At 32.1% G+C, this 27,102-nt stretch overlaps 3 protein-coding genes across 6 annotated transcripts; 1 reads left to right on the top strand and 2 right to left on the bottom strand.

The window, feature by feature from the left end:
- Positions 1 to 1,456: 1,456 nt before the first annotated feature.
- LOC139528615 (carbohydrate deacetylase-like) lies at positions 1,457 to 20,976 on the bottom strand. Its single transcript, XM_071324653.1, has 6 exons — positions 20,815 to 20,976; positions 10,781 to 11,005; positions 9,954 to 10,084; positions 5,656 to 5,755; positions 3,866 to 4,031; positions 1,457 to 2,991 (listed from the first exon to the last, which is right to left on the bottom strand). Exons 2-6 carry the CDS (start codon positions 10,947 to 10,949, stop codon positions 2,676 to 2,678), a joined length of 882 nt encoding a protein of 293 aa, XP_071180754.1. The 5' UTR covers positions 10,950 to 11,005; positions 20,815 to 20,976; the 3' UTR covers positions 1,457 to 2,675.
- Positions 12,763 to 21,052, bottom strand: LOC139528614 (tubulin delta chain-like). 4 transcript variants are annotated; one of them, XM_071324649.1, is made up of 6 exons: positions 20,956 to 21,052; positions 17,732 to 17,999; positions 17,215 to 17,337; positions 16,217 to 16,772; positions 13,885 to 14,049; positions 12,763 to 13,234 (listed from the first exon to the last, which is right to left on the bottom strand). In XM_071324649.1, exons 2-6 carry the CDS (start codon positions 17,834 to 17,836, stop codon positions 12,831 to 12,833), a joined length of 1,353 nt encoding a protein of 450 aa, XP_071180750.1. In that variant the 5' UTR covers positions 17,837 to 17,999; positions 20,956 to 21,052; the 3' UTR covers positions 12,763 to 12,830. The 4 variants fall into 4 exon arrangements, with proteins under 4 accessions (XP_071180750.1, XP_071180753.1, XP_071180751.1 ...); XM_071324652.1 differs by having other exon boundaries at positions 17,732 to 17,957; positions 20,956 to 21,045; XM_071324650.1 differs by lacking the exon at positions 20,956 to 21,052 and adding an exon at positions 18,288 to 18,775.
- A 56-nt stretch (positions 21,053 to 21,108) lies between these two features.
- On the top strand, positions 21,109 to 24,087 carry LOC139528616 (uncharacterized). Its single transcript, XM_071324654.1, has 4 exons — positions 21,109 to 21,182; positions 21,898 to 22,025; positions 23,044 to 23,179; positions 23,739 to 24,087. The coding sequence occupies exons 1-4, from the start codon at positions 21,111 to 21,113 to the stop codon at positions 24,051 to 24,053; spliced, it is 651 nt and encodes a 216-aa protein (XP_071180755.1). The 5' UTR covers positions 21,109 to 21,110; the 3' UTR covers positions 24,054 to 24,087.
- Positions 24,088 to 27,102: the final 3,015 nt, after the last annotated feature.

Genomic DNA, 27,102 nt, shown 5'->3' with positions numbered 1-27,102 from the left:
TATCTGACCAACATGTGATCACTACAATCTTTTCATACACCAAGTTTAACCTATTGCATTTGACTAGCAAAACTACATACAGGCAAGTTCATTTTTTTATATAAATAAGGTCGTTAGTTTTCTCCTTTGAATTGTTTTACATTGTCATATCGGGGCCTTTTATAGCCGACTATTTGCTCATTGTTGAAGGCTGTACGGTCCCCTATAGTTCTTTTTTTATAAGACATCTCTTTGTGAACAGTTTTATTTTAAGCAGTTGATGAACCATGAGGCAAAGGATGAAGGAATTAGGCTGAAAGAAAATTAAGAACATAAGACATCTCTATAAATAATGATATGAAGCATCCAGGTTTTCTACTATCTGAAATTTAAAGCTTTATACAAATAGTTCACACCATAGCAGTTCACAGTAGATTAGCATTCCTACATCTTTCACCAAGGACTATGAACCATCTGAAATGATGAGTTGTAATTTATGTTGTTTGGTTGTTGTCTCATTAGCATATATCCATATCTCTTCTTATTCATAGTACTGTAATTGACAACATAGATCAGGTACCATAGGCATTATAAGCAGCTGTAAACTGATTAAATGAGGAAAGGCTTTTCTTAATGGATTTTTTGTTTTTCTATGAACTGAAGTGGAGGGTTGAGTACTTTATTTGATCTCTTTCTGGTAGACCATGTTCTTTATTGAAGACTGTATAAAAACCAGAAGATATGTTTTTCTATGTACTGAAGTGGAGGGTTGAGTACTTTATTTTATCACTTTCTGGTAGACCATGTTCTTTATTGAAGACTTATAAAAACCAGAAGATATGTTTTTCTATGTACTGAAGTGGAGGGTTGAGTACTTTATTTTATCACTTTCTGGTAGACCATGTTCTTTATTGAAGACTGTATAAAAACCAGAAGATATGACTATCAATAAGACTACAAATCAACTAGCTCGATTATCAACCATAGGCCAATCACACCAATGTAAAGCCTTCAACAATACACTAACCCATACAGCACAGCAAGCTATAGCAATCCCTGACATGACAATTTCAAACGTTAAAAAAAAAAACCAAGCTAGAAAACTATTTGTTATGCCCAACCTACTATAGCAGAGGGGCATTATGTTTTCTGATCTGTGGGTCCGTTCGTTATGCCGTCCTTCGGTCCCGCTTCAGGTTAAAATTTATGGTCAAGGTAGTTTTTGATGAAGTTGGAAGTCCAATCAACTTGAAACTTAGTACACATGTTCCCTATGATTAAATCTTTCTAATTTAAATGCTAAATTATATTTTTGACCCCAATTTCACGTTCCACTGAACATAGAAAATGATAGTGCTAGTTTCAGGTTAAAACTTTTGGTCAAGGTAATTTTTGATGACGTTAAAGTCCAATCAACTTGAAAGGTAAATGGTTGTTTGAATGTCGGAAACATTGCACAAATATATAAAACAATGAATTAGAACAATAGGATTTATTTCAAAGGTAAATACATAAACAGCAAATGTAAATTTTCTATTAGATTGTATAGACATAAATAAATACAACAGTTTTGATATACAGACCAGCAAGACTAGAGCAAAGATACAAATTCTATCAAATTTTTACTATCTCCTTTTTAAATATATTTATGATTAGCAAAATAAAATTGTTAGCAAAAACCTCAATTATTAAAATGTATTTTGCAATGGCATAAGAGCACAGAAATGTATTATGCTAATCATATTCAATTTTGTTTACTGAAAATTCAGAAATTATTGCAAGGTTTTTATTGATGCAAATAATGTGACTGTATAAGTAATTCACATTGTTGTCCATTCTTGAATAATCCCATTAATAAATGTTTGCAATAATTTCTGAATTTACAGCAACTAAAAAGTTTGCAATTTTTAACATTTGCTTCTATTCTGAATCAGTAATTAAGGGGAGTCAATTCAATCCAGGGGGAGATAACTGTTAATCCCATGTTAAAAGTTTGATGTCCTATTCCGTAGGATTACTGGTGGGTTGGACACCAAAGAAAAGCAACTATTCTTGCAATCCATGTAAAAAAAAGTCTTTAGTTTCATTTACTTTAATAGGTACACATACTAAGAAGTTATTTTAGATAACAACTATTACTGTAATGGTTGTAATTTTAACATATTAAAAATACAATTTAACTGTTTCGGCTTTTGGATCTATCATAGAAGTAAATTTTTGCTGTAAAAAAAAGTCAGCAAAATTGCATGCATGAAATTTGAAAAATAGAGCAAGAAAACTTTTATGTAAAAATATTTTTAACTTTTTTTTCTTCAAAATGACATACATTTATTGACATGAAAATAACAATGAATAAAAAAAATCAATGTACTAAAAAGTGTAGCATACAAAAATCAAGTCATAAACATACAATCACTGTTGTACAACTTTAAGAAAAAGAAAATTGAAGTATGAAAATGAATCTGATCAACAGTATAATACCTTGTTAACTTATAATATCAATATATTAAAACGTTCTTAATACACAGCCTCTAGAACCTTAACTTTTAAAGGGTGCAGCTTCTTATTAATACATTTATCTTGATTATCTTAACTGTTTTAAAGAAAACCTTGCTTACTTATCACAGAAATATATTGAATAAATAACCTGAAAGGCGAACTTAAAAATCTAATAATTTAAAGTAAAATCCCTAAAGTCATTTTCGTATACTAAATGCTTCTGTTAAAAACAAAGATTCATAACTTACTAATTTGAATTTTGATTTTTCAATGAATTTCTTCAGTTTTATATCACACAATAAATTTAATTCAGTTTCTCTGTAATGGGACTGAGAGAAATCATCAGGACCACAACCACACCCTCCTTCCTGTTCTGTTCTATACCCAGGATGCACCATGAATTCACAGAAAGTGTCTCCATGGTTTCCACCATTCAACATGTCTGTCAATTTTTCTATGATTGAATCCACAGATATTTCGAAAGAGTCCAGACCAATAAATTTTTCTGCATACCTACAAAAATGTATAAATATTCGTCAAGACAATTGATAAAGTACTATGCAGAACTTTAATAACCATTTCAACATATTCTAAATGTGCAAACCATTAATAAATTGATTGGTGAGTTAATTAAATTGAAATAAATAAGAATCTGCTTTATTTTCTTACTCTAAAAAATTATAACTGACAACATTTCAAAATCACAATTGGGGTTTTAAGAACAAGATGACTTAGTGAATCACTTACAGACATCAAAACTGTACTTAATTAATATTCTTTTGTTTAAAATAAATGTTCATCTACTAAAATGTCAATTTAACTCCTCTTTAAGTGTCTGCCTGAAAATTTTCTGAAAGTTGGCAAGTCTGTACCAATAAATAAAATTGAAAATGGAAATGGGGAATGTGTCAAAGAGACAACAACCCGACCAAATAAAAAACAACAGCAGAGGGTTACCAACAGGTCTTCAATGTAGCGAGAAATTCCCGTACCCGGAGGCGTCCTTCAGCTGGCCCTTAACATGTATGTTTAAGTCAAAGTTCCTTAACTCAAGAAGAAACAAAAGTTTGGCTATGCAGATTTTGTTCAAAAGTAATGATTTCTTCACAACTGCATTTAAATGCATGGTTGTAATTAGTGGTGGATTTGGAAAAGGGTGACTTTGAGAGTTTAAGTCCACACTTTGATTGGATAATTATTTTTTTTGGCCTAAAATTGTCCATTTTCAGGAATTACACCCCTCCTCTTTTCACAAAACATAAATCAGCCCTTGGGATTCATGTGTAGTTATGGACACAGCAAATATTAACTACTATGTAAAGTCTATTTATGAATTCACTGTAAGATGTGATATTTAATAACCAGTTTTTTTATCAATATAACTTACTTAATACCAAATCTGCCAAAGACTTGTCTGGCCGAGTGTGAATCATTGATAACTGTCTGTAGAAAGTCTTTGTTTGGTAGATCTGTCTCACTGATATCTTCTATAGGTAACCTTGTTACAAAAATACCATTTCTTGACAACACTTCACTAAAAACTTTACTGATGCCTAAAAATAAAATTTATAAGCAAGAGATGACTTTAATCAAAGAATTGTTTTTAATAAACTACTCCTACTTTTTCTCAATATAACACATACTGAAATTTAAATAGCAAAATGTTTTTGTGTTTTCTGAAACTGAGGTTGTATCAACCCCTTTATAGGAATCCTAAACAATTCATCACCTTTTCCTTATTATATGATGCTAAGTAATAAGTAAATGATCAAATCATAAGCTTTCAAAGTTAAACCATGGAAATTCAAAATTCAATTTATAACCACACAGTTTCTCCATGAAGGTATACTGTAAATTAACTATTAGTACATTGTGACATAGTTAAGGACTCATTGATTACCGTCTGTAGGTTACAACTGGTATACACTTGTAATTGACCTTAACGACCTGTACCAAGTTAAGTAATGTAGTCAGTAATTAAGTGGCTGGTGGTGCTATAACAGAGACAAAATGCCTGACTGAAAACGAATACATTGCAACAGAGATTCTGACAAATATAAAAGAAATATAAAATTTATTACAAAGAATAAAATTATATATAGTATTGCCCTTGGGTAATCATCTCACCTAATTTTGAAAATATTTTTGCTAATAATGAAAATATTTTCCTGTTGAATTCCCTGCATCCTGAGCTGTTGTAAAGCGTAGTTTGCATGAACTATTGATGCTTGCGAAACAGTGGTTGATAGGAAATTCGACGTGACCTGTCCTATCAACTGTAGTATAACTACTGAAATGTGAGTTGTAAGTTGATAGAACTTTGGGGATAATAAATTGTTATTTAAAAGACTGACCAGTGATAAAAAATGCAATGAATGGCAGTGCAGAGGTGTTGCTACGTAGCTGAGATCTCCCTGTCACATGCGGAATGAAGGCTGATTGTCAGGAGACAGGTTGGAGGGAATATTTTTGGTAAGACAAGAACTGCTAACGAAACTGATCTAAAACAAGAAGACAGCATTATCTATCAAAATACCGGTACACAGAAACAAAAACAAACACCCAAAAGTTGTAATGGGTCATTAAGAGAAGAACTTCTCAAACCAGCAATAAAATGAAGCTGTCGAAACAATTATAAACCAAACTATATGCTATATATTCAAATAATTTAACATGAATGAGTGTCAGGGCCAAAACATCTCGCTGGAGTTGTGCCAATGCTTATATAGATATAGGAAGATGTGGTGTGAGTGCCAATGAGACAACTCTCCATCCAAATAACAATTTATAAAACTAAACCATTATAGGTCAATGTACAGCCTTCAACACAGAGCCTTGGTTCACACTGAACAAAAAGCTAAAAAGGGCCCCAAATTTACTAGTGCAAAACCATTCAAACGGGAAAACCAACAGTCTAATCTATATAAAAAACGAGAAACAAGAAACACTTATAAATTACATAAACAAATGACAACTACTGTACATCACATTCCTGACTTAGGACAAGTGCAAACATTTGCAGCGGGATTAAATGTTTTAATGGTACCAAACCTTCTCCCTTTTGCTTGTACATATATTACTGCATAGACAAGCAATATTATTGATTTATGTTAACCTAGTAAGGAGAAATTCCTTATTAGCCTCCATTGGGGTAGTGTAAATATTAAATAATAATACCTGGTAACAAATGGACATGTTGGTGGCCATCTACATGGAAAGGTTTGACACCCATTAACAGTTCAAACTTGTCTATCTGGGCCTGCATCTCTTCATCAACCTGAAAAGTTCAAATTTCTGACAAATTCAAGTGAAGATCAACAATATTTAGTTTGAATATAGCATCCAATTATTTATTTTTTTCAAGCAGGATATTCTATATTTCTATAAAAATTAATTATAAAGTACAATTTAAAAATAAGAAGATGTGGTATAACTGCCAATTAGACAACTTCCCACCAGAGACCATATGAGATAGAAGTTTACAACTATATGTCCCTGTATAACCTTCAACTATGAGCAACATCCATACCTCATAGACAGCTATAAAAAGCCCTAAAATGAAATGTAAAACAATTAAAACTAGAAAAGTTACAGCCTGATTTATGTAAAAAACAATAAATCACATACAAATATACATACTGTGGATTCAATTATATTCGGACGGTGGATACTAATTTGAGTGGATTTCGTGGATACAGGAGAACCACAAATTTAAATGTTCAATGAATTACAAATTTTCTGAAGGAATTTAAACAGACTTTGCAAAAACTAATGAAATCAATCCACGAAAATTAGTATCCATGAAGAAAAAAAGAACCCATAGCATATTTTGGAAGTTATGTGTGGTGTGCAAGCCTTGGATTTCCTTAAGCATTTCATTTCATGCTTGCCCTTATTTTATTAGGAAAATAAAGTATGATCATATTATGATGGATTGGTGTTAAATGTCCAGTGGCACATATTAAAAGCTTACCAGGATGATACCATGTTTACTGTATATGAACGCAGCTTTGCAGTATATTGACAAAACAAGAGGCTCTCAAGAGCCTGAATCGCTCACCTGAATTTTTTTGGTTTAATCTCTCATCAATGATTATTTTGGCTTTTCAATTTATTTAAATGTTCTTTGAATCGTCCTATTTTCTTCAAAAGCAAAAAAAAATCATTTTCTCCTATGTTCTATTTTAGCCATAGGAGCTATGTTTCTTGACATACAAGGAAATGAAATATAAAATTTATACTAGATACTCTGAAACTCTGAAACTCATTTAGCCTAAGTTTGGCTGAAATTGATACAGCAGTTTCATAAGAGAAGATTTTTTAAAGTAAGTCAACATGATGAACAAATTGTGAAAAAAGTCTTTAAAGGGCAATAACTCCTAAAGAGGTCAATTGACAATTTTGGTCAAATTGACTTATTTGTAGATCTTACTTTGCTGATCATATTTGCTGTTTACAGTTTATCTTTATCTATAATAATATTCAAGATAATGACCAAAAACTGCAAAATTTCCTTAAAATTACCAATTAAGTGGCAGCAACCCAACAATTGGATGTTTGATTCATCTGAAAATTTCAGGGCTGATAGATATTGACCTAATGAACATTTTTACTCCATGTCAGATTTGCTCTTAATGCTTTCGTTTTTGAGATAAGTAACGGCGGCCATGTTTTTTGACGGATCAAAAATCAAAGCACACACTTTGTGCAGGATAATCTAAGGAACAACCATGCTAAGTTTTAACCAAATCCATTCAGTAGTTTCAGAGGAGAAGATTTTTTAAAGTTAGCAAATATGATGAACAAATTGTGAAAAATTGTCATTAAAGGACAATAACCCCTTAAGGGGTCAATTGACAATTTTGGTCATATTAACTTATTTGTAGATCTTACTTTGCTGATCTTTTTTGCTGTTTACAGTTTATCTTTATCTATAATAATATTCAAGATAATGACCAAAAACTGCAAAATTTCCTTAAAATTACCAATTAAGTGGCAGCAACCCAACAATGGTTTGTTTGATTCATCTGAAAATTTCAGGGCTGATAGATCTTGACCTAATGAACATTTTTACCCCGTCAGATTTGCTCTAAATGCTTTCGTTTTTGAGATATAAGCCAAAAACTGCATTTGACCCCTATGTTCTATTTTAAGTAACGGCGGCCATGTTTTTTGACAGATCAAAAATCGAAGCGCACATTTTGTGCAGGATATACTAAGGAACAATAATGTTAAGTTTCATTCAAATCCATTTAGTAGTTTCAGAGGAGAAGATGTTTGAAAAATTGTTAACGACGACAGACGACGACGTCGACGACGACGGACGCCAAGTGATGAGAAAAGCTCACATGGCCTTTTAGGCCAGGTGAGCTAAAAAGCTGTATTGTTCTTCTAAGCATGGGGTATAATAAGCATTACACTTGATTACTTAACATAAATGTTAAGAACATGAAAAACACAATCTGTATAAAATATACCCAACTGAAATATAGGATATATTTAAAGTAAAAAATTGTTATTTAAGTCTAATTTATTCTAATTGCATAACCTTAACATAAGTGTATATAGAATTAAGAAAAAAGATTGTAGAAAATTTCCCTAAAATCTTTCCCAGATCTAGATTTATTTTTTATTCATACAATGTAAACACACAGTTGCAACTGAGGAATAGGATTCAATTTTCTAGCCATCATAAGACTATAAACAGCAAAAAGAAGTTATTTTCCTAATGTGATGGAAAGCCAATAAGTATATCCATTCGTATAAAACCAACTGACTAAAAGAAAAATCATCAAAATCATAAAAACCTGTTGTGGTTCTTTTTTCCTAGAACTGTTGAAGCATTTTTCATCAGTTTCACATTTTCTAGAATTTTTAAATATTCATTTCCATGTATGTTTCTTGACAATAACAGTTGTCACAAGTGTAGAGTTCACTATAAAGTTATAAATTTAAATAAATGGTACATGGAAAAAGACTATCAAAATTGGATATTTGATAAATGGAGAAAGCTAAAATAAATGTAAATAATTATATCATTCCAATAGGGTAAATTTTTCAAATAAAGGTATATATATATATATATTGCACGGACAATAGGGGTCATGGTTAACAGGGGTCATGGTTAAACGAAGATATCAACACATGCAGATAAATCTAATAGTCATAACCGTACATAAATATAGCATGTACTCAAAATAATAAATTCAAAACAAAACAAATTAGCACTTACTAATTCTGTTTAATTTCTCTAGAATCTAAAATAATTGAAGGCAAATACTAAAACTCTAAAATAGCTATAGCCAATACATTAGGTTGAATTGAACATTAAAGATACATTCAGGTTTCTAACTAGCTATGAAAAAAGTATAATTCCAAAGTGATTTCTTTTTTCAAAAAAAATAGTTCTTCGTAAACATGACATACAATACAGGAACTATTTCCCTTTATGTTTTACATGCTAAGTCTGAAACTACAAATAGAAACAAGAGGCTATTAAGGAAGTTGGCTACTCAGTTTCAAAATAACAAGCTTTTCTTAACACTAGTATATATTGATAGGGGTTTAATAAAGGAACCAAAAAAGCAAAAAAAATATATAGGTCATATGCTACTTTTCGAGATATATTAACCTTTGGAATTTTGACAGGAAAAAGTTTTCTCTTGATTTTTCATAGCTTTATCATTGACAAGTAAAAGTTTTCAAAAACTATTACAAAATAACAAGGATTTTATAAGACTTTTACAGATGGCTTAAAATTATACATATAAAAAATTCATAATAACAGTGTAAGTTGAAAAGCCAATCAAAATGCTTGTGAGCATTGAATGGTAAAAAATGCATAAATTTGCAATGGGAACTAAAAATGTATCTGGCATCAGAAGCCTTTACTACAAATCGTAGTGGTTTCAATTATGGACAAAGGTAGATAATTCCAATTTTAGATTTTACTTTTTCAATAATAGCATTGATATTTTTAGAACAGATACTAGATTCACTTGGTTGATAAAATGTATACATGGTTAATTATGATATTCACATCATGTATAGAAAGCTATTTATGATGTTCACAACGGGCTAAGACGGCTACAGTAGTTATGAAGTTCACCTTTTGTATAAATGGCTAGTTATTAGTATCACAACATGTATGAGGTTCACAACATGTATGAGTTTCACAACATGTATGAGTTTCAAAACATGTATCGACAGCTATTTCTGAGGTCCACAACATGCAAAGACAGCTAGTTATGCGGTCCCATCATGTATACATAGCTAGTTTTGGGGTTCACAACATGTATCGACAGCTATTTCTGAAATCCACAACATATATAGACAGCTAGCTATGAGGTCCCAACATGTATATATAGCTAGTTATGATGTTCACAACATGTATGGCTAGTATGTTACATCAATATTTATGATTTTATCTACAAGAGTAATCCTATTTCTAATGTTCTGCTACATGAGTTTACTACCTGTTTAAAATCAATGCTTCCTAGTTTGTTTTGTTCTCTGATTCCAAGCTTCCCCAACAAACACCCATCTTCTCCAAGTAGTGAGGTAGCTTCTGTAAGAGGTAATCCTTCTGACAAGTTCAGATGTAACCCTATAAATAAATCAAGATACATAATTTGTTTGAATTCTGTTAGAATTGAAACAGTTTACTAATAATTGATGTGGCCCACAACAATTTTTATAAATTTTGATGCAAAATATTGTTTTAACCTTATTATTTCATTATTATAAGATATAATATTTATATTTGTTAAAATCAATACTGTAAATTCAGAAATTATTGCGAGGTTTTTATCATTGCGAATAATGCGACTGGGTGGGTATCGCAACCATAAGAACTTGCATTCTGATAACTGAAACATAGATCTGAACGTAGTTTTTTGGAAATCGTGATAATTAAACTCGCATTTTTGTCCATTCTTGAAAAATCGCAATAATAAATGTACGCAATCATTTCTGAATTTACAGTTACTAATATTTTATCAACAAAAATGAACTTCTAGTTCCTTGTTCTCTGATCCTTTCAACTTGAATTTGACCTTGAATTGGCACATACAGACATTCTTGTTTTAAAAAATATGTTCTGAAATAATGAAACAAAAATAAACCCTTCAATTTGTATAAATGGTTTCTGTAACCTTGACCATACACTAGAAAGTCTCACCTGTAGGGATACGATACTCATGGACTAGGTCAACAGCATGTAGAACTGCTTCACCATTTATTAATATTGATGTACTAGTGACAATTCCTTCAGTAACCTTGACCTTACACTAGAAAGTCTCACCTGTAGGGATACGATACTCATGGACTAGGTCAACTGCATGTAGAACTGCTTCACCATTAATCAATATAGATGTACTAGTGACAATTCCTTCAGTAAAACATCTTAAAATTCCTTCATTTCTAGGTACACTGTAACCAAGGTCATCACCATTGACAACCAAATACTTCATCTAATTTAAAATGTATTATTTTGGTTCTCTAATTCCTATGCTTTACTGCTTTATATCTGCAAGTAAAAAGATCTATTTTTCAGGCAAAAGTTTATGTTTTTTCACAAGAACATGATGACATTATAGCCCCTTCAGATTTTATGAAGTTAATGTACAATGACTGAGGGGGCAGGACTAAATAATATTCATGTAAATGGGATTTGCCAATGCTAATACAAATGTATACCAAATACTATTTACTAACCATAACTTTCTTCTTGAACTGGCCATATCACAAACTTAAACATGTGAACTATGCAAGATTTTAAAGTCAATAGACCATGACTAAGAGGGCAGGGTCAAAACAATCTCCATGAAAATGAGGTCCTGATGCAAATACAACTTCATACTAAATATCATTGACTTATCAAGTTGATCCCCTTATAACATACCCAATCACAAACTCATAACAAATTGTTGACACCACCTTCAGCAGGCCTAATTTTCACTTCTGTAGCACTCCATAAAAAATCATGTTAAAAAAAATATATAATGATCCTGCAGAATGTACCCACACATTTGTAGGGAAGGCAAACTTATTTTGTTTTTAACTATCAATTTTGAGTTTACCATTATGCTTGAAGCAGAAATCAGCATCCACATGTTTGAAGGACATCATCTTCTATGTAATGGGGTGGAGATAATTTCTCATGGTATACTTCTGTAATCAATAACGGTTTGCTACTTTGAATTTTTTTATAGCACAATATTTTCCCTTTTTACTTTTTGCTTTTTATCATGCACTTTCTATGATGACCTCATCTTTGTTCTGGTCTTGGCTTGGTCTTCATGGGGTATTTAAACATTGGTCTACTAAAGCAGCATATGACTAAGTAACATCTATATTAGAACTTATTTTGACAGGTTTAATAAGTAACACAGTCATCTTCTCACATGATTAATTTGTGACTACACAATGTTTAACAAAATTTCTGAAATCCATTTAATAAATCATTAAACTCATTTCCTTGAACTGCTTATTTTCATCTTGCATTTCTTTGTCAAGTTTTCTTACACAGTCCTCAAGATTATGGTTGGTATATTACAATTGCAGCAGGCCTGAATGTAAAAAAGAAGATGTGGTATGCTTGCCAATGAGACATCTCTCCACAATAGACCAAAAGACACAGAAATTAACAGCTGTCACCGCAGACATAAAGCATGTCTTATATGCCGCTTTCCACAACTTTAGTCTACCACTTGATTTATCTAAAACATTCACATTCAAAGAATGTTTAACACTTCAAAATCATTCTTTTCTATCATATTTAGGTGCTAGATAATCAATACATAGTCCCGACCTTCAAATGTTAACAATAGGCTTTTAAGTTGAGATGTGCCAATGTTATGATTGTTTTCTATTTGACTCTTTTTGGAGCCAAAGGACATACAGCCTTTTAAAGCATACTTTACTGTATTGTTCATTGTTGAAGGCTGTACAAAAATTTCTAAAGTTGCTTACAATAACATCTTGTAGTCTCTGATGGGAAATTGTCTCAATAGTTAATACCTCATCCCTAATTTTTATATAGCTCACAAGAAGATAAATCAAACTAACCAGAAACATAATTCTAATACCAAGTATTTGATTCTAAATGCCAAGTTGTAGCAGAGAAGCAGAAAATACCAATTTTAAAATATCTTGTTGACTCTGTCAGAATAAACACACTACCTCCCACAATAGAGGCTAACATGTAGAGATATTTTAAACAAGGTGGTTGTTTAAAATAAAAATGACAGATGTAAGGCATTGCAGTAAAAGAATCTAAAAATAAATACAACTTTTAAATAAAGTACTGCACAAAATCAGTATGAAATTGATTTATCTAAATAAAAAAATGGTTACAAATTTTTATAATTGGCAATAACTTGTTCTAATGTTACAAAACTATCTACAAAATCTTCATCTACGAGTCCATGTTTATTATATTGATGTACATAACCCCTTGAAGAAAACATATTCCAAGCTTTTCCCACTGTGTAATCCATTTGTACAATTGGTGATTTACTATTGGACAGTAAACATGCCGATTTCTCATACTGATTAAACACTCTTGGTTGTGTCCCTTTCAATAAAGCGCCACCTGGTGGAACCCAAGGAGCATATAACATTGAATCTTCAAAGGCAGTGGTGTCTGCTGTGGTTACATCTTTTCCACGGAGCATTAAAAAGTTAGCAAGTGATTGGTTGTGTTTGGCTCCACCTCTTGGAGTTTCATCACCGACCTTGACCTGCCAATCAATTCCTACAAATTAAAAACAAATAATAATACGTGTAATCCATTTTTGTACATAGTTAAAACTGCCCAACATACTGATGTTAATAAATCTATGACAAAAGTCCTAAACAAATTTAAATGTTGATAATTTATATATCATTACTTAATCATTTTGTTTCATAATGTGTTAAGAATAAAACAAATGTTTTCTGTAAAAAAGTTGAAAATAGAAATTGCAATTAGTGAGCCCTTCAAATGCCATTTATGTACCTTAAGTATCAAGTAAATTTACCAGAACTTTCAAGTGTCTGTCCCAACTCAGGAACCTCTTTTGTATTTCTTGTATCACATATATCTTAATGTATTTTATCAATTGGGGAATTTTGTGTTGATGGCAAAACTTTAATTTCTCTGTCATTTTTTTAGCTGTTTTAGACACTCAGAATAATTTAAAGACTTTTGATAACATTTGAAGACTGTTAACTGAAAACTAGACTGTTTTTGGATGAGCTGTTTTGTTGCTGTTTTCTAAGTTTTCATTATACAAGGCAAAACCATTAAAATTTATTAAAATTCCTTAATTAAGGAAAATAACTCCTGTGTGTAATTGATAATTGGTTTCAGTCATTGCATTTTTGTTTATCATATATTGAGGCATACTGTCTATCTAGACATACCTTCCTCCATAGCAGCATCAGCTATCAACATCTGTCTGAGATGTTTCAGTAAGCCATGCCATTGGAATGAACTGAATTGTATAGATGATTCTGGCATCTGTGGGATGTTTTTCATTGTTAACAGTTTATAATCTGATATAGGAACCATGTGCTCCATTATCTCCCCTGAAATGTAAATAAGAACAGTTTATAATCTGATATAGGAACCATGTGCTCCATTATCTCCCCTGAAATGTAAATAAGAACAGTTTATAATCTAATACAGGAACCATGTGCTCCATTTTCTCCCCTGAAATGTAAATAAGAACAGTTTATAATCTGATACAGGAATCATGTGCTCCATTATCTCACCTGAAATGTAAATAAGAACAGTTTATAATCTGATATAGGAATCATGTGTTCCATTATCTCCCCTGAAATGTAAATAAGAACAGTTTATAATCAGATATAGGAACCATGTGCTCCATTATCTCCCCTGAAATGTAAATAAGAACAGTTTATAATCTAATACAGGAACCATGTGCTCCATTTTCTCCCCTGAAATGTAAATAAGAACAGTTTATAATCTGATACAGGAATCATGTGCTCCATTATCTCACCTGAAATGTAAATAAGAACAGTTTATAATCTGATATAGGAATCATGTGTTCCATTATCTCCCCTGAAATGTAAATAAGAACAGTTTATAATCAGATATAGGAACAATGTGCTCCATTATCTCCCCTGAAATGTAAATAAGAACAGTTTATAATCAGATATAGGAACAATGTGCTCCATTATCTCCCCTGAAATGTAAATAAGAACAGTTTATAATCTGATACAGGAACCATGTGCTCCATTATCTCACCTGAAATGTTAATAAGAACAGTTTATAATCTGATATAGGAATCATGTGCTCCATTATCTCACCTGAAATGTAAATAAGAACAGTTTATAATCTGATACAGGAACCATGTGCTCCATTATCTCACCTGAAATGTAAATAAGAACAGTTTATAATCTGATATAGGAACCATGTGCTCCATTATCTCCCCTGAAATGTAAATAGTAACAGTTTATAATCTGATACAGGGACCATGTGCTCCATTATCTCACCTGAAATGTAAATACGAACAGTTTATAATCTGATTCAGGAACCATGTGCCCCATTATCTCACCTGAAATGTAAATAAGAACAGTTTATAATCTGATACAGGAACCATGTGCTCCATTATCTCCCCTGAAATGTAAATAAGAACAGTTTATAATCTGATACAGGAATCATGTGCTCCATTATCTCACCTGAAATGTAAATAAGAACAGTTTATAATCTAATACAGGAACCATGTGCTCCATTATCTCACCTGAAATGTAAATAAGAACAGTTTATAATCTGATACAGGGACCATGTGCTCCATTATCTAACCTGAAATGTAAATAAGAACAGTTTATAATCTGATACAGGGACCATGTGATCCATTATCTCCCCTGAAATGTAAATAAGAACAGTTTATAATCTGATACAGGAATCATGTGCTCCATTATCTCCCCTGAAATGTAAATAAGAACAGTTTATAATCTAATACAGGAACCATGTGCTCCATTATCTCACCTGAAATGTAAATAAGAACAGTTTATAATCTGATACAGGAACCATGTGCTCCATTATCTCACCTGAAATGTAAATAAGAACAGTTTATAATCTGATACAGGAACCATGTGCTCCATTTTCTCCCCTGAAATGTAAATAAGAACAGTTTATAATCTAATACAGGAACCATGTGCTCCATTATCTCACCTGAAATGTAAATAAGAACAGTTTATAATCTGATACAGGAACCATGTGCTCCATTATCTCACCTGAAATGTAAATAAGAACAGTTTATAATCTGATACAGGAACCATGTGCTCCATTATCTCACCTGAAATGTAAATAAGAACAGTTTATAATCTGATACAGGAACCATGTGCTCCATTATCTCACCTGAAATGTAAATAAACAATATGGAAAAGAAAAATTCTCATAGATAAATGCCATGTAATTAAATATCCAAGGTGCATCTTGTGCAGCAGACATTGCTTACCCTTCCACAGCATCTGAATTGACCCCAAGTTTGTTTTTAGTGGGATTTATGTAATTCAATATTTAATTTTCTGTGTGATTCTATGTTTGTCTTGTCATTGATGTTTTTTTTGTCATAGCATCTGTTTTAATGGGAACTATGGTTTTTTTTCACCTCTTAGTCCATGTAGTTATCTTCTATGTTTCTCAACTTATCCTTGAATTCTGTATAAACCTTTATAAACCGCTTATTTTGTTAAAATTCCGCTAACTATTACATTAGATTATTACCTATTGAGTTTGAACATGTGAATCCTGGGTATTTATGTAGTGTTCCTGGTGACAAAATGCTCAAAAGTTTATGGCAAATGACCTTGTTAATGTCCTTGAATGAAATCTTCTTGATATTCAACAACTGAGAACAGATCTTATGTAAATGGTCATTCTGCATTACAATAACAGCATCTACAGTTCTGTAGAGATGGGATAAAGTCAATATAGCATTGTAATTCTGCACGATTACCTCCCCTGTATTATATGGCCACACCACTTGATTAAGAATGAATGCATGAGGAAACTCATCTCGAAGACATTCTGTGATATAAGCACCAACACCTGACCCTGTTCCTCCTGCCAGACTCATCAAAGACAAAAAACCACCAAGGTTATCACATTTTTCAGCTTCTTTCTGGACCATTTCAATGACTTGGTCTTTAGCTTTTGGTCCATGTATACAGAAACCATGTGCCCAGTTGTTCCCTGATCCACGCTGTTGACTCAATTGCTGTTTTTCAGGATATTGCCATTTTCCTGATTTTTTGGCATCCATACAAGTCTGGGCAATAACCTGTGAAATAAGAAAATTAGTAACTTAGCAAATAATTGATTAACTTATGTAGTTGACTATGCCGTATGTGTTTTACTAATTGTTGAAGGTTGAACGGTGACCTGTAGTTGTTGATTTGTATAACATTTGGTCTCTAGTAGAGAGCTATATCATTTCCAATCATAACACATAGTCTCATATACATTTTTATATCAATTAAATACAAGCAGTAGTTAGCAGATATTGAAAAACATGCACAGTTACAAGAGTTCATGGTTTTCTTAGTTAATAATTTTAATACTATACTAAATTTTGTTTTTCAAATTGACTGTTTTCTGTAAAGTCTAAAGCTTTAATTGTCTACTTAAAAAATACATTTCCTTTCTTTCTGTAAATAAGAATCAAAGAATAATAGTACTTCAAAAGTATTACAAAGCATGTAAAGTAGTTAATCATTACCAACCTTAGGTTCCATATCAACCATAACAGCTCTAGCTCTAGGTAACTGATTTTCCGATCGGCCATCTTGGTAGAAAAATGTTGATAGCACATCATTAATGTATTCCTCATTTCTGTTTGGTGGAACCTAAAATAGAGTAATAAACATTTCATATAAGTAATCTTTGTGAGAAAATATTTATTACTGAATTAATGAATACTAGATGTGTGTATATCACTATTCTGGACTCATTATTATAAATCTGGCAAGACAAACTTACATCAAAATTCAATGGTTCTCATTTCAAATGATGATTTCCTTTTTTCTCTTTTTATTTTGATGAGTTAGCATTTTCCTTTAGTACCTTTTGGACTATATCATGTATATAGAGACATCTGGCAAAAAAACATCAAATCTCTTAATTTGCGTAGAAATAATTCAAAGCAATTTTCAGAGAAACTTGGACATGCCTTATGATAAATAGCCTTATAAGCAAAATTATCAAATGTGTACCGGTATATAAATTGTACACTATACTTACCATAGTATTTATAGGTTTCATGTGAACATCGTCCATAAGAGACTGGAACATCTGACCTCCGATCTGGTTCCCACATTGTCCTAACTGTAGTGTTATAATAGACATCTTTCTACTTCTAGTAATACATCAACAATCAGCCATGGTCTTATTTCTCATTTTACAATATTGAAGTGCTTTCTACATTGATCACAACCAGGTAGCTCTTATTGCTTGATGTCACAGTTTGCTGAAAAAACCTTCCTTATACAACATATATTGTTATTTTCATCTGCAAAAAAAATAAAACAACTAATGTTGTCTCATGGAGGACTTTGTAAAACTTAATGTGAATCATGAACATATAGAAAGAATTAAAACTGACAAAAAAAAATCTACTAGCATCGAAATATAAAATTCTATTAAATATGTATTAGCAGACATGATAATTTAGGAAAAAGTTATTGTTTTCATTAACAATTATAGCTTAATTTACACATGTTACAGTTAATTTTCCTTCATCTAGAGAAGATATCAAATAAACAAATGTTGATAAAATTCTGCATATTGTAACACTTACTAGACAAACCTGACAAGGTTTGTGTCCTGGTTGTTTTTATGCATCAGTTTTAGTCATACATGAAACTACAGTCCCTGTGTATAAAACATTATACAAAATGTATGTCTTTTCACTTCTGCATTAAAAGCATATGCTTTCTGGAGACAAATAATACCAAGAGTTTAATATCTCGAAATGCAAATTAAAATCAGCTCTCAAACTTGACCCACAAGCATAGGTGGAGCCAGGTGGCTCTAGCGGTCCGGGGCCATAAATATTGGGAAAAATTTGGTTGATTATATAGGAAATCACTGTAGCATGACTGGTGTGTGCCCCCTTAGGTCAGTCAGTGGCCCCCCTCTTATGAAAAGTTCTGGATCCTCCATTAAAAAGAGCAAATACACTCTCTCTCTGATTTATAGAACTGAATATAAAGATTGAACTGCACATACAAATATGTCTTTATATAGCATGCTAATTAAACACATAATTTAAATGGACATGTCACCACCAAATGTAGGCAAGCCATTGTATTATAAACAAATATATATGTGTTATTATATGAATAAGTATTAAATAATGATAAGATATAGGAAGATTAGTTGTCAAATTCATGTACAGCAATTCAATTCCATTTATCATATTTGATTTTTAACATAAAATGCATTTATAAAACATATCATATCCAAATTACTTAAAAGTCTAAAATAAACAATTAACAATGCATGGACTCTAAAATAAATTATGAAAATATGTATCAGCAGATTTACATCATCAAAATCTTTATAAATATTATATATATACATGATATATATATTACAATTGAAATATTGTCTACCCGTAAAGTTCACTAATTTACAGATTTCCCAGTGACTATGGTGATCTTAACAATGAGATTTCTCATTTGAACTTGGGACACAGTCAGAGCTCAGACATAAATAAGTCTGAATCTGCTTTTGACTCATAAAGGTCTAGTCCTATAATATAAGACTTTGAAGGTTCATATCATTTACATTTAATGTTTTTTATTGGATATTTTTTTTTTACTATCAATGTTGAACTCTGAGGTTCAACATTGATAGTAAAAAAAAACATATCCGATAAAAAAACGTTGAATGTAAATGATATGAACCTTCAGTCTTATATTATAGGACTAATAAAGGTCTAAATTTGTAAGTTTTAGGATTTGTCTCCCTTTAATGCAAGACAAAATAAGACTTGAATAAGTCAAATATTGTTAAGCAAGAAATAATTGACCAGAATCAAAAAGTTGCAAATATCGACTCCTACAAGTGGATAAGTTATCAAAGTTGGTTAACTTAAAGACCAACTCATATTTATAAAAAGGTCATGCATCTAAATCAAATAATGACAACATTGAAAGACAATGCTTTGTCTTCTAAAGAAAAATATGAATGAGAGTCTAAAAAATCAGAGATAATATTAATTAACCTTACAATGCAACCACCTAGAACCACACTTAATGAGGTAAAACATCTGTGTTTAGTAAGGATGTTAAATTAGATAATCAAATAAGAATTAAATTTTCCTGTCATAGGTGGTGTACTTTGGCCACCAAGTAAAATTAAGTTTTTTCATCAACATAAATAGACCTGAAAAAGTCTGTCATTTTCTGACTTAATTAAGTCTAAAATTGAAAACACATTTTTATAATTGGTACATTTTTTTTTGTACATGTTTTGGCTTTAAGTCAAAGACAACAAGAATTTGTCCCTAAATCATGGATGCCCCATCAGCACTATCATTTTCTATGTTTAATTGACCGTAGAAATGGGGAAAAATCTCTAATTTGTCTTTAAAATTAGAAAAATCATATCATAGGGAACATGTGTACTAAGTTTAAAGTTGATTGGACTTCAACTTCATAAAAAATTACCTCGACCAAAAACTTTAACCTCAAGCGGGACAGATGGACAAACAGACGGACAAACAAAAGAACAGAGGGACGCACAGACCAGAAAATGGGGCATAAAACAGCCTGTTTATGTCTGAGCTCTGACTGAGAAACCTGTGGGAAAGAATGTTAAGTGCATGCACTGCAAGATAAATAGTAATAACTGATTGATTGTTACAGAACCCAATACGGGAGAAAAGGAAAGGGGGTGGGGGTTCTTCAAATTAGGCTGTTAGTTCTTTCGTTTGAATTGTTTTACACCCCTGTCATTTCACAATAAATTTTGCTTAAGCCTGTTATACTGGGGTCTCATTTGGGTCTTAGCATGACACGGAATTGACGATTTTTAGTACGCGAGACACGTGAAAGTCAAATTATTGTGCCTTGAAAACAGGAAATGAAGTCCAGCGGGACATGGGAAATTACCAAAAAAATGAGAATTGCTTACGTTCATAGTGTAAGCGGATGCGGGAATCTGATAAAACAGTAAGCGGGATCCGGGATCAGAATCCCCCAATGAGAGACCCCCTCCATAAGCAATTCTATAAACATTTTGTAATATTTTCTAATCATAATAATATATAAGGAATTTTCAAAAATATGTGAATTAGTTATAACTGTTGACATGCCAACCTGAAGTATACACCTTTGCCTTTGGTGATCATTAGCTGTTGATGGCAAACACATAAACTAGCAATGGGTATAAATCATAAAGGTACATATTTAAGCTAGAACCATTTCATAAAGCTTGAAAATTTAGTCAGATTGTTATACCCTCTTTTTCTTCTTCTTTCGTCTATATCTTCCTCCAATAGATGGAGTACACCAACATTACTTAAAAGGATGGTTAATCCTTATAAAAATTTATCTGGGTTAATCAAATGTTTGAAAGAAAGGGCTCTTTAAAATAGAAAGCGTCAATATCCAACATGGCGGCCTCCGTGCGATCTAAAATTTGTCCTCTGAAAAACTTGACTTTGCAGTCTTTCAATCAATACAAGGTATGTAAAGTGTGCTTGCAAATGAGAAAAAAAATAACAAGCTATAGGGTTGAATACAATTCCTTCAGTGGAACTTTTTCATTAACCTGATTATCACAAGAAAATGACAAATAAATTTTATATGGCCATGTTTACATCACAAAATTTACTCTGACACTTTTAAAAATAGGATGAGAACACTGGGGACAATGTCATGTTTGGCATTCAGTGGCTGATCCAGGGGGAAGGTTCCTGGGATTGGAACCCCCTTTTTTTAACGATCAATGCATTTGAATATAGTCGGAACACCCCCCTTTTTTGTCTTGGGTTGGGACCCCCCTTTTTTAGAATGGCTGGATCCGCCCTAGTCCAAATAATTATGACGTCTGGCAAGGCTATTTTAATTTTTTTCTGGGACGCCTTCCTACATTAATTTTTTTCTTGGATGCCTTCTTACGACTGGGACGCGCGTCCCAGAAAAAAATTAAAATAGCCTTGCCAGACGTCATAATTATTTGGACTAGATCCGTCCCTGGCATTGAAGGATGAGTTTAACCTGTGAAAGAGACAAAGACAGTAAATAAATAACTTCATGACCGTGCTGGGCTTCACCAATGTCACAAATTGCAACTTTTATTTCTTTTTGTGTACAAGAATTATGCAGCTGCAGTCAATATTTCTGATGTCAAAGTTTTCATTTCTTGATTGTAATGATAACAATACTGATCTTTTGCAGATATTTGTCAGGACAGGATTTTTTGACAGATTTCGAGGTAAAGACTCATTTGAAGAGGAGCTAAAGAGAGAACAGAAGGAGGATAGAATAACATTTAAAGAAAGATTCCAGGGACTGAAGAAAAGATCGTAAGAAAATTCAAAATAAAAGGAGATCATATATACATGTATGAAGTATTTGTCTGTGATACAGCAACCCAACAACACAAATTATCAAGGACAGTCATCAACAATAGACCGTTATGAATTAAGGGAGATGTGTGGTACACATAAAAGAGATACATGTAGCAACCCACATAATATCCAGCAACTCTAGAGGGAAATAAATCTTCAACAATTATCAATAGACTTGTGTCTATCCAAAATATTAACTTTAACCCATTTAACTTTCTGATGATAAAAACTTTTACTGAAACCACTGGGTCATTTCGCCACAGTCGTAAAAATGGTGATACATGTACAATGTATGTCAAGTTTTTAATTGTCCAAAGTCTAAAGGTACAACATATAATTCTCAAAATAAATAAAAGATAGTGAGATGTGATGAGAAAGCTACTCACTGACTTACAAAAATGTAGACCTGTATATAACTAATATGAGGCAGGCATTACCTGTGAAAGGGGATGAAGTCTATATGATTTATTTTTTAAATTCAAACATATTTTTATTTAAAGACGGAAATACTGTAACGTCCGATTTTGGTTCTGTTGTAAGAGAATTTACTTGTGGCGTTATTTAAGTTATGACATTATGTTCAATGTAAACTAAGAAACGCAATGCATCAGGTAACGTTAATTCAAACGTAAAAGACAAAGAATTATTAAAAATGAAATATTGGTATTGTGTTCCTTGAGTTCCTATATTTTACTAGACTTCTCAAAGTCTCACGACAACGAGACTGGAAGAAGGAAGTTGTTTTCTGCGTTCTGCGCAAATGCGGGAATTACAAAAAGAGACAACAAAAAATTTGAATGATTTTGAATTCATTTGTACAAAGAAAATTTCCAGAAATTTTCCTGATTTAAAAAAAAAATTTTCATTGATTTTTCTACTGTCATGACTGTAATAGGAGACTTCGTCCCCATATTAACTTATAAATGATTAATTTGACTATCCTATCTTGTGATACAGTGTATTTTAATTTTAGCGGTATCCAGACAGTGAGAGGTTATAAACCTAACAAAGATGTAGAACAGAAAATACAAACTATAACTAATGATCTCTATGGTAACAGTCACAACTGGTTATCTACTCAACTAGAAGATAGAACTCAAAAATTTAAGGTAAAATTATTTACATTTGGCTGGGTCATGTGACCTTAAGTGTCATTAGATATATCACCATCCAGGGGCGGATCCATCCATTTTAAAAAGGGGGGGTTCCTAACCCAGGACAAAGGGGGGGTTCCAATTACATGTCCCCATTCAAATGCATTGATCGTCCTAAAAAAAGAGGGGTTCCAACCCCCGGAACCCCCCCCTCTGGATCCGCGCCTGCCATCATATTTGTTGTCTTTTTAAACTTGTTTTCCTCTTAATCGTGAGGCTGAAGTAAGCCAGATGTGACTGGAATACAAAATAAGATTTCAACTAAAAACTTCATACAATTACATTTTGAGAATGCTCTCCGAGATATTCATTCAATTTCAGTGTTTTGCCTTTTTACCTCACTAGAATTACTGAAATGCCAGGCAGTATATCAACACAAAAAAAAATATGTAATTTTGATAACTAAATATCATTCATATATGTCAATCATGTTTTAAAATTACACTGTAATAAGTTGAGAAATTACAAGATTAAAGGGTCTATGTATTTAATGCTGTTCTTAATTTTTTTCCAGTTTCTTACAAAATGCCAGACAGAATTTGATCACATGGTTACAAATATGGATTTGAATTCAATGAACACTGTTGAAGATGTAGTGAACTACTTTAAAACTGAGGTCAAGGATTCTTGTGCCTATGAAGATATTTCAAAATTGGATTTACCTAAGAATTTACACATGAACATGGAATATTCAAATGTGTTATTACACTCTGATCTTGAAGATTCAAATGATGGATACCAGCACTACAAAAAGGATGAGAAAAATATTAAATATCGTCGAAAATATAAGGCACAAATTGACAAAGAGTTAGAAGTATTACAACATTGATTATCAGTTTTAATAAATTTAATTGTGAAAAATAGCAACCGATGAGTCTCTTTATTGGTATTTGGTAATTCAGCATTTATATAAGGGCCTGGATTGGGTAAACAAAATACTAAGACAATTGGTCAATACTACACAATGACATAAATGAGACAAAAAAGCATTCTGTGAGTATTGCATGGCAATATAGTCCCCTACCGCTAAAAAATTCATTGTATTGGAACAAAATTCTAACTTGATCTATAACTTGTCATCTGGTCATGGTGTAAACTATATACATGTAATAAATATCAAGTCAATATCTTCAAGGATGACGAAAAAAGTGTTGAAAAATTGATTATTTAAGTTATTTAAGTGAATTTTCTACATATTTAAGTCCAATGACCAAATCTCTGCACAAAATCATCAGACCAGAACAAAATTCAAACTTGAACTAACTGGTCATGATAAAAGATCATAAAACTATATACAAATTATCAAATCAATATTTCAACATGACAGACAGACATACACAGATGGATGGACAGACGGACACGGACGGACGGACAGACAGAAAGGCAGATGGGCATACAGAAAGACAGAGGTATATTTCATTTAAATAATCAATGAATAGATTTTGGGACTAATTAAATGAAGGGCACTTTTGTCACAGTTCACTGTTGTCATTACCAACATTTCTGATTTATAATCCTATATTAGTTTAAAGATGAACTTATTGTGCAATGTCTTCAAAAAGAGGGGCAAAAAATACCAAAGGGACAGTCAAACTCATAGATTGAAAACAAACTGACAAGGCCATGACTAAAAAAAAAAACCAGACAAATTAAAGTACACATTGACAAGACAACATAAAATACTAATTATATAAGGACTTAGCAACATGAACCCCACCTAAAACTGGGAGTTCTATATACACTTCTGTAAGATAATGTGTAACTAGATATAAAAATTCCAATTTTATTTTTGTTAACCATAGAGATCTATTTTCTGTTGGATGAAATAAGATATTGTCCTACCTTGTTTTATAATGTTTCCATGATCAATGTTAGGCAACTTATAATCATAACAGTTAATGTCTGTGTTTTTTCGTGGCAGGTGTTTTAAGCCAAATAAAATAATAATTGTGTTTCCTATTACATCTTTGAAAAAAATAGAGTAGGTAGATAGGGAATTTATTTTATTTTACATTTTTTTTTACATTGAGTCTATGGGAGAGAAATTTTGACTTTAACAGTGCTTATTAAAATGACAAAAAGAAAACTTTAAGGTAGACTTTTTCAAAGCCTAAAATATAGGGGAGGTAGGGAAATAGAAAACATGTATTTTTTATTTGGCCTTGTACATATTTTAGTGTATTTCAAACTGGCCAGGAACATATAATCTATATTTATGAATTTAATACATGTAATAAGTCTTGTCAGACTTTTATCCAAAACATCAAAATATAAATCAATATGACTTACTGTTGTTATATATTTGTATGGTTTTGACTTCAAAATATATATCCAGGGGTGGATCCAGCCATTTTAAAAAGGGGGGTGTTCCAACTATATGTCCCCATTCAAATGCATTGATCGTCCAAAAAAAGGGGGAGTTCCAACCCCCGGAACCCTCCCCCTGGATCCGCCAAATACATATCAACATTAGGTACAATGTATCATGTGTTAAGTCGATCTGGTCAGTTTTAAAGATTCTATTTTTGGTAGCAATATAGACAATAATATTATCTCTTCCTAGTGTTGACTATATTTAAATATCCACAACTCATTTATAAAAATAAGAAGATGTGGTATGATTGCCAATGAGAAAGCTCTTCATCGTAGAAGTTTTTTAACAACTTTAGGTCACCACATGGCCTTCAACAATTTGTTAAACCCATACCATTGTGTAAGCTATAAAAGTCTCTGCAATAAAAAATACAAAACTAAGGGAGCTACCATTTGATTTTTATGGGGGGGCTAGGATGAAATTTGAAAAAAATAGGCAGTTTGGAGTAAAAAAAAAAAGGCAGGATGAGACACTTTGCAAAAAAAAAAAAGCAAGATGACAATTTAGGTAAAAAAAAGTCAGGATAAACTAATAAAAAAAAGGCAGGACCGAATAGAGTGAAAAATAAAAAGGCAGGACAGAGATTACAACTAAAAAACAAGAGGCTGTCACAACGACAGCAAACCGGATTTATTAACATTTATTTGTGTCCTGGCAATATCACAAGAACCATTACTGATGAATGGTGAAAGTGAAAATCGTCAATATCAAATTTGACCTCCATTTTGTCATCAGTATCAACATATTAAAATTTGAAAAGCTTAGATTGAATGGTTCATGAGTAAATTGCAACAACCTGAATGGAAACGCCATTTTACGATCTTTCAAGAACCATAACTCCTGAACGGTAAAAGTCAAAATCGTCATTATTGAACTTGACCTCTATTTTGTCATCAGTAACAACATATTAAAATTTCAAAAGCTTTGGTTGAATGGTTCATGAGCAAATGCACGGACACGACGGGAAAAACCATTTTTCAATCTTTCAAGAACCATAACTCCTGAACGGTAAAAGTCAAAATCGTCATTATTGAACTTGACCTCCATTTTGTCATCAGTAACAGCATATTAAAATTTCGGAAGCTTTGGTAGAACAGTTCATGCATAAATGCACGGACACGACTGGAAACTCCATTTTTCAATCTTTCAAGAACCATAACTCCTGAACGGTAAAAGTCAAATTCGTCATTATTGAACTTGACCTCCATTCTTTCATTAGTAACAACATATTAAAATTTGGGAAGCTTTGGTAGAACAGTTCATGCGTAAATGCACGGACAACTCCATTTTTCAATCTTTCAAGAACCATAACTCCTGAACGGTAAAAGTCAAAATCGCAGTTATTGAACTTGACCTTCGTATAGTTGTCAGGAATAACATATTAAAATTTTAAAAGCTTTGGTTGAACGGTTCATGAGTTAATGCACGGACAACATTTGATTGCCGCCCGCCCGGCCACCCGCCGTACATCCCCAAATCAATAACCGACATTTTTGTCACAAAA

Source organism: Mytilus edulis, chromosome 6 (genome assembly GCF_963676685.1).
Source record: "Mytilus edulis chromosome 6, xbMytEdul2.2, whole genome shotgun sequence".
Lineage (NCBI taxonomy): Eukaryota > Metazoa > Mollusca > Bivalvia > Mytilida > Mytilidae > Mytilus > Mytilus edulis.
Note: the sequence above shows the minus strand (reverse complement) of the source record. Positions and strands in the feature narration are given on the sequence as shown.